This window comes from Rhamphochromis sp. 'chilingali', assembly GCF_963969265.1.
Source record: "Rhamphochromis sp. 'chilingali' genome assembly, chromosome: 18".
Classification (NCBI taxonomy): Eukaryota; Metazoa; Chordata; class Actinopteri; order Cichliformes; family Cichlidae; genus Rhamphochromis; species Rhamphochromis sp. 'chilingali'.
In genome coordinates, this window is record NC_137945.1 from 30,375,171 (window position 1) to 30,384,047 (window position 8,877).

The 8,877-nt window shown below is 37.2% G+C and overlaps 1 protein-coding gene across 1 annotated transcript in view; it reads left to right on the forward strand.

The window, feature by feature from the left end:
* Nucleotides 1-8,877, forward strand: part of cubn (cubilin (intrinsic factor-cobalamin receptor)) — a gene marked incomplete at its 5' end in the record, with an annotated part of 82,341 nt that overhangs the window by 54,784 nt on the left and 18,680 nt on the right. The window contains 7 exons of the mRNA XM_080865089.1: nt 1,092-1,238; nt 1,926-2,116; nt 3,476-3,644; nt 4,689-4,863; nt 5,197-5,375; nt 5,803-6,012; nt 7,689-7,829. Coding sequence (XP_080721215.1) covers nt 1,092-1,238; nt 1,926-2,116; nt 3,476-3,644; nt 4,689-4,863; nt 5,197-5,375; nt 5,803-6,012; nt 7,689-7,829 — 1,212 coding nt within the window. The remainder of the gene's footprint in view (nt 1-1,091; nt 1,239-1,925; nt 2,117-3,475; nt 3,645-4,688; nt 4,864-5,196; nt 5,376-5,802; nt 6,013-7,688; nt 7,830-8,877) is intronic.

Below are 8,877 nucleotides of genomic sequence, written 5' to 3' on the forward strand. Positions count from 1 at the left end.
TGATGGATTTTTAAGGTCATTCAATTTCAACTGATGAAATGACCATTTGTGTTTTCCCTGCTTTTAAAGATATTAAAAACAGTTTTCTTTGAAATTCAATGTGACATTCCCCCACCCCAAACATGACATAATCTAACACCATCAAGTTGACTCTTATAGAAAGATTTGGTGTCTGATAGTAACATATCCAGAACTTGTGATGGCACCTGCCTTTCTTTCCCAAAATGAATTGTTGAAAAATTCATGTTCTTGTTTAGAGGCAGACCACAGCCTCAGACTTAATATTCTAGTAAGAGCAAAACTGACATGTTTTGTTTTGAGCTTAAATTCCACAACGTGTCTTATGCTTTAGGCTAAATTATGTGTAAATGACTTAAAGTGTTTAAAAACAAAAAATATTAGAGCACAAAAATGCATTTATGAAAATTTCAGCAAGTGATGCTTTACTGTTGTTATGTTATACTATGATATATATTATTCATTTTGTTTCATTTGTGGCAAATGACAGCATCTAATAACATACTGTGCAGCATTGTTATAGATCTCTTGATAATTCTCCCATCATTATTTACGTGTGGATTCTATATATCAAAACAACAGCTTTCTAATTGAGAAGTCTTTGCCTTGAGGAATGATCATTGTGAAATGTATGATGTCGTTGCAACATCCAACTTAAGATGCTTGTTTCATGAAGTGCTAGAGCTTCTCTGGACATGTCATTGATTGCTGAAGTGAAGATGGCTCGTGGATTACCTTGATTGTGCAATTTAGTGCAACTATAAACATGATTGGCACAGAAATATTTTTATTTTCTGCGTGATGTCATACATGCCTGTATGTACTGTCCAAATCTTGTGATTTGAAATCTGCATTTCACTTAAAAAACATAAATTATTTGCATGGCAGTGCTTTCTTTTATATAAAGTAGTAAAAATTATTTTCTGCAGATGCTTATTTAAACCAGATAACATGAAAGACCCTAAAGTCAGTGCCCTGGACTTGTAGAGAGCATTTATATGTCCACCTGACTGTTGTTGGTTTGTTTGGCCTTCTGGACAGTTTAGAATGTCCTTTGTTTTGGTTACTCCCAGGCGCAACCAGTCAGTCCCCTGTGCTGGCCAACGTATGTGGTCGGGATCATCCAGGATCTCTTCACTCAACAGGAGACTCCATGTACATCCATTTCTCCTCAGACGGCAGCATCAGTGGCCAAGGCTTTAATGCCTCCTACTCAAAAGGTGATACATTAGCAGTTAATTACTAAACTACACGACATATAACCATAAGATCAAAACAAAACACCAAGATGCTGAAATACTACATGCTTCAGTCTTAAAAAGACATAAAAGCAAATTGGGTGGTAGTCCTTTTTGTCCACAGTTCTCAGCTATGACAGAAGAAAGAGGTCATTTACTTTCAACATAAAGTAAGTTGTAACAAGCTTTCAGTGTGCGAACCTACCATAACTGCTTGAAGCATTCTCTCCTGTATGTCCATGTGAACCCATTAAAACAGATGGGCTCCCATTTGTTTTTGGTCACACTTTTAGGTCAAACTACTGTAACTGTAACCTTCGAGTCTTTTCTATACATGTTTTTGATGGACCCCCAAAGTTCATATAAGACATGAAAATGAGAAATAAATCCACACTTGTTGAATATAAGACAGTCCAAGAAGTCAAATTATAATTATACTATATAATAATTATTGCTAACTCCCTTAACTTGAGAATTGTTTTTGGTAATCCAGATTTAACATCCATGTAATGTTCGGTGATACGTTGTGTTGTTGTGGGCAGAAACACTTCCTTTCAGGTCATTTTTCATGATCAATATATTAACTGCCAGACTCCACAACTGCCACTACTCTACAACAATAATTATACTAGTAAGACGAATTATATGTGATACTTTTTCTTTTCATAGGTTGCGGTGGACTCCTGCATGTTGACAGAGGTGTAATGAGCACTCCCAATTACCCACAGAATTACTGGCCAGGTTTGGATTGCAGCTGGCACGTGATGGTGACACCTGGCTTTAGAATTTCTGCCACCTTCCAAACCCCCTTTCAGATCCAAGGCTTTGGAACTGGATGCAGTACAGGGGATTACCTGGAGGTAAACATACGGATAGCAAAAGCTACAAAAATAAAAATGTGAAAAAAAAAAATCCACATTGCTACAAGTGAGAAAATAGATTTTTGACCCTGTGGATGCACATAGACTGAAGTGATTACTGGCAATTAACAGCTGTTTTAAGCTGTTAAAGAATGAACATTTACTGGTGCTAGAAATCAATGACTGTGTTGTCCAGCTCGATCCAGTTTGATCCAGTCTCAGTCCAGTCTGGACAGTATGCAGGGAATAGTTTGATCAAATGTGCTGTCCACTTAAGTCCCACCATGATGATGTAAAGTGAAACAAGCAACAGGCTTAGCTATATTTGACAAGTTTGCTTTTTTCTTTTTGCAGAAAACAATGGTAAATGGCCTGTATTTATATAGCACTTTACTTAATCCCTAAGGACCCCAAAGCGCTTTACACATCCAGTCATCCACCCATTCACACACATTCACACACTGGTGATGGCAGCTACATTGTAGCCACAGCCACCCTGGGACGCACTGACAGAGGCGAGGCTGCCGGACACTGGCGCCACCGGGCCCTCTGACCACCACCAGTAGGCAACGGGTGAAGTGTCTTGCCCAAGGACACAACGACCGAGACTGTCCAAGCCGGGGCTCGAACCGGCAACCTTCCGATTACAAGGCGAACTCGCAACTCTTGAGTCACGATCGCCCCAACAAACAATTCTAACAATGCAATGTAAAAAAATGTGAAACAAAAGCATGCAAGAAACAAATGTAAATTGAAGTAAATTATTAAAGTGAGCATCTCAACACGTCACATAAAACCCCAAGAAAGTTGAAGGAAAATTTTATTTGTTGGAAAATTTTCCCACTTAGTTCATATTTGATGAAGCATGTTTTTGAACATCAGACAAGTAAGCATATGTAACGTCACATTATCAAAGTTACCTGATAGGGCAAAACGTCATATGTCATCAGATGGTGGCTATGTTCCAAGGTATTGATGTTACTACTTGTCTAATGTACTAACAGATAAATCATGTTAAGAGGAAATTTATATCCTTCCAAACTATTCTCAGTTTGGATTGCTGTGCACTGTCGAATTGGACCACCTGGATATGACAGTAACTTTTTTATTAATGCGTTTGATTAATAAAAAAGTTTGCAGAAGAAACTGTGATACATTGTGGTGTTTTTTAAAAACTGTGGTTATGTTTAAGTTTATTTTATAAACCTTACAGTGACAACAACAACAGTAGATGGGAGTACTAAGGTTCCTGAAAGTTTTTTTCTGGTTTCAGAGCCCTGGTTGGACTTCCTGAAGTCACTGATCTTTTGATAAATTATTTCTATCGTTATTCACAGTTATCTTTCCCTTTCTCCACAGCTCAGGAATGGTCCAGATGGCTCTTCTCCATTACTTGGAGGACGACTGTGTGGTTCAAGCCCCCCATCTGTTCTCCAGACAACTGACAACCACCTCTTTATTCACTTTGTGTCCGATGCCAGTAATGAGGCCTCCGGCTTTAAGCTGGTATTCGAAGCCCACAGTCAAGGTAGAATCTTCACTTCATCACTATCACAGGAAATGTTTCAGTGCACAAAAGCGATCATTTCTAAACGTTTAGTCACGGTTGACAAGTTTTGAAATTGAAGGAAACATGGACTTGATGCCAACAGAACTCTAATTTAGGAACAATGTTTTCAGTTTTATGCTTACGAGAGGCAAAGGGAACTAAGTTGGCTTAAAGGGGGCGGGTGTAAAGTATCTTGTTCAGAAAGAAGATTAATTGAGGAGCTGCATTAATGCCCAGCATAAGACAAAGGTTATTTTGTAACTTTAAGTCATGCAAAGCTGCTGTAGTAAAGCCCAGGAGAAACTTTGGAGTTGGATATAAAATAATAGGTCCCTCTTTTTCAATTTTCAGCCTGTTTCCAAAAATGTTTGCTGTGTAAAATATTAATAAAACAAAATGTCATGGTTTAAAAGTCCATATTTAATTAAAAGAAGAATAAATTAAATGTTGAAAACATTGTTTTTTGGGTGAATTAAAAAAAAAAAACGTATACTTTTCTTTCTTTGGTTACATACTGGTCATAATGTCATAAAGCTGTCTGTACTGTATGCAGGCCAGCTTAGCAAATGGACCCTTGTGCTATAGAGCTCTGCTGTTAGAATACAAATAGAATGAGGCTTATCATTGTCTTAGTATATTGCTCCAAAGTTTGCATATATTGTTTGGCATTATATCCATAATTATACCCATAATTTCCTAAATCTGTTTTTGATTTTGATTTGTCAAACCACGGGACATTTTGGCCCTTTACCTCAGACTATCTTGAATAACCTAAACAGAAAAGATGTGTTTCTGGATCTTTGTATATTTTGCATGGTAGAGTTTGCTTTTGCTGACTGTGTCCAAGCTGTGTCCATTGCAAATCTTTAACTTATTTTTGTTTGTTTTGCACAAATTTTCCTGGTATCCAAACTTTTTCTGAAGTAGGTTTAAAAAACCCCACAGAATATTATCTTTTCGAATTTACGTAGATGTTGGAAAACCTGTCACGTCTCTTATCTTGATCCTTCTATTTCTCCACAGGTTGTGGAGGTTTCATCGAGGTGAATGATAATGATCCTCCAGGGTACATTACTTCACCGAACTATCCACAGAATTACCCCCAGAACATTGACTGTATCTGGGTAATTACTGTGCCCAATGGGGAAGCTGTCCAGATTGACTTTGAGGATCAGTTCTACATTGAACCCACATCCAGGTACACTTTTACTTTCTCTTCTCTTGTTGTATTTATAGCTTCTTATTACCACATAAATATAGTAATTTTTGTCATTTTATTGAGTTTCATCCCAAGATTATTGGTAAATACATTTTAGCCTATCTATGTTTTTACAAAAGAAACTAAACTAAAGAACAAACAAACATTACAATCTTACTAAATTGGTTGGTGGTGTTATTAGTGTTTGAAGAACACAATATGTAAACTCTATCTAGAAACTCTTTCACTTTAGAAGAGTTGAAAACACTTTCACGTTTATTCGTGCCCCAAGTTTCAGGGCTTACAACATGTTTTTGTCCATTTATTCAACAGCTGTATGTACGACTACTTGGAGCTGCGTGATGGCTCAACATCCAACAATAACATCATTTCCCGTCTTTGTGGCAACACCCGACCATCTACTCAACATTCGACAGGTTCCTCCATGTGGCTTAGGTTTCGTACTGACGCCAGCGTCACGCACCAAGGATTCAAAGCAAAATACTCCATAGGTAAAGAATATCATGGTCATGCAGTCTGAAACTCATGACTGTGTCTGTTCTTCCCTCATTAATGTCTAGATTGGAAGTTGTAAACCAGTTAGCTGATGGTCTCATCATAAGACTGGCGTGGCAATTTTTTGATCAACTAGCAATAAAATTGTCTTTATCTAGGTCTGGTTGTAAGGTGCCTTGAGAGGCGGCATTCTTGTGGCATACAGACCGAAAGTTATGGGAAATTGTGCCAGTATCAAAGCATTACTGGACTAGCTGTTTGTTTATGTCTTAAAATACTGTATGCCATTTGAAATTCACATTAAAACATTGATTAAAGAGATGTAACCTTTGAGATTTTGACTATGTAGCAGAGTGGTGATAGAAAACCACAATGACCTATTTCAAAGCTCTGTTCTGATTCTGTAACTCAAATTCCTCACAGCAACATGTGGAGGCACCTACATAGGTCAGAGGGGTGTGATCTACAGCCCAGGCTTCCCAGGCTCCAACTATCCTGATAGCTCCAGTTGTGAGTGGTACCTGGAGGGACCCACAGGACACTACCTCACTCTTAGCTATGGGAATTTCAGCTTGCAGAATACTGATGGATGCTCTGCTGACTATGTGGAGATCAGAGAGTACAACGCCTCAGGTAAAAACATAAGTAATAAAAAAAACCCAACAAGATACATTCTCTACACCATCACAATGTCTATTGTGTTGAAATCTTTTCTGTCCGCAACTTTCTAAAACTGGACTTCCTTCTCAGTTCTTTTTCTTAAGTAAATGTATTTATCTGATTTGACTTTATAACCCAAATTATGAAAACGTTGGGATGCTGTGTAAAAAACCAAACAAACCCCTAAAAACATGTCAAATGTTTGAACTAAGGTGTTTGTTCCAGTAAATATATATTATTTTACGAAAAGTACTAGCACAGTACTTCAATGGCAGTTTTTCATTTGAGAAACAAATAACTTCTGTTGTAAAAGCTCAGGGCCGTTGCAAACACTAAAAGTATTTTGTTATCTGCTGACTTTGAGAAAGTGATTCTTGCATTTACTTCATACAGGCTTGATTAATAGTCTTTATTTTGGAATCAGTCAGGCTCTGCTCTTTCATCTTCAGCTTGTTCAGAAGGCCGAGGCCTGACTTTTGACAGGCCCCCATCTTGGCTCGTTTACACTGGGTTCCTGTACGTTATAGAATTGATTTTAAGACTTTAGAGCTTGTTTTTAAGTCTCTAAATGATTATCTCTTTCATACCACTCTGATCTTTTAACTAAAAATACTCCAAATAGAACTCTTAGGTCAGCTGATAAGTTGCTTCTGACTGAAACACAGAGTAGACTGGGCCTTTGCGATTGCTGCACCTAAACTTATATACAGTCTGCCTCTTCAAATTAGGACCTACGCAATTAGACTGACGCAACGCAACAAAATTTTGACCCCCCCCTAGCTTTAAATTGTGACAGAGTTTTGTTTTGTTCTTTTTATGTGTGTTTGTTTTACTTTGAGCCTGCTTCTGCTGTTAAAAGGGAGTTTTTCCTTCCCACTGTCGCCAAAGTGCTTGCTCACAGTTTTCTCTGCCAATGCTGACTTAAAATGGACTGAGGAACAGTGTAAAACTGTTCTAGGATTATGCAAATTAAAGTTTGATGGGTTTTTGGGAAACATGGACTACGGATCCTCTGGACAAAAAGAAGGGCCACCTGGCTTGTTATCAGTGCTCAGTTCAAACTTCACATTTCTGATAGTAAAGGGATACAGTAGTACCTATGGAATTGGCAGATTGTACATCTGGAAATGTGCCATCTATGCTAAAAGGTATATAATAGGAAAAAGTAGAATGGTATAGGCTCCCATCCAAATGATGCTTTTTTTCAGTGAAGGCCTTGCAGATTTCGGTAAGACAATGCTAACGTGCATAATGCATACTAAATCTGTTACAACTGCTTTGCAGTGTAAGACAGTAAAATGTTATAGCGGTCCTCTTCCAAAAGTACAGCCACCTTTTAAAGGGAGAGGGGATCCTACATAATGGTAAACATGGCCCCATCTCAATTCGTTTGAGAAGTTTTGCTCTCAGTTTAAAATTAGCTAATGTTTTTCTTAAATGGTAGATTTTTGTCAGTTAAAATGTTTGATGTGTTTTAAATGTTCTATTGTGATTGTTCATAAGATTTGCAAATAATTGCATTCTGTCCCAATAGTCCCAACAGTTTTGAACTTAGGAAAGTAAATTACACCCAACACATGTGTCTGTGTTTCATGTTGAGACAGTGGGGTGATCAAGATATTCCTGCATCCTTTCTAATGTTTGTTTAGGCCGCCTACTGGGCCGACATTGTGGCAATAACCTTCCTGCTCCCATGGAGACGTCTGACAGTTTTGCTTATGTCCGGTTTGTCAGTGACACCAGTGGAAATGCAGCTGGCTTCCGTCTGTTCTTTGAAGCAAGTGTTGAAGGTGGGTACATTTTGAAAAGTACAAGGAATAGTTGCTGGATGATCATTATGGTACGTCATATTTACACATGAAGTAAATCTTTGAGTAATATCACCACGATAGTCATAATTATCATAGAGACCTGTTTTTGTGGGTAACTGTTGTTTCATTAGGTTCAGTTTTTTTCCTTTTCATTTTGAATGACTGCATGGATGAGAACCAAATCGTACAATAAAAAATTGACATATGTATGTTAAAGCATTTGATAGAAAACGTTGTCAACATTATTAGAACTTGCTCTCATACTTTCATATTTGTGTATTTGACAGCTCTTCAGTCAGCAAAAGGTCATAAATAAGCCAGATATAGTCCTGCATATTAACAAACCATTACACTGTATGTTACAATATTATGGAGAAAACACAAAACATAAAGTTAATAAGCTGTTTATATTCTAATTTTTTTAATGACCTGTAAAAGAAGAATCAATACAAATGTTTTTATCACACAGAGATGCTAAAGTCCAAGCTTTAGATCCTGTTCATCAATATGTAAGATCTGACAGTTCTTTTCTTACATTTCTGTTTCTGTTCTCAAGTAATAAAGTTCAGTGTATTATATAATAATATACTGATGATAATAATCACTGCAATGTTTAATTTATCTTATTTGTAAAGTGTCAGTCATTTAAGAAAACAGCATTTTTTCATAATAAACCAAATAACAAAGGGATTCACATGAAGATGGAGATAAAACACGTTGACCTACAAACAGTGACATAAAGGGAACCTGGAAATTGCGACTTCGAACAAATGCAAAAAGAAAAACTGGATAACAGGAGAAACAGGCTGGTTGATTATCTGCCTCATTACAGTGCCTTTTGATTTTGTTTCCAAGCAACAAAAGGAGACAAAAAAAATTAAGCCACTCTTCATTCTAGCGACCTCAAACTGAAAGCCAGTCTAACTCAGTGGCAATGATGGGTTGTGGAGATATCTGATGAACAGACAGATCGGGTTAAATGCTTAATTTAGTTTTTGGTTTACAGAAATACATGAAATTAATTTTA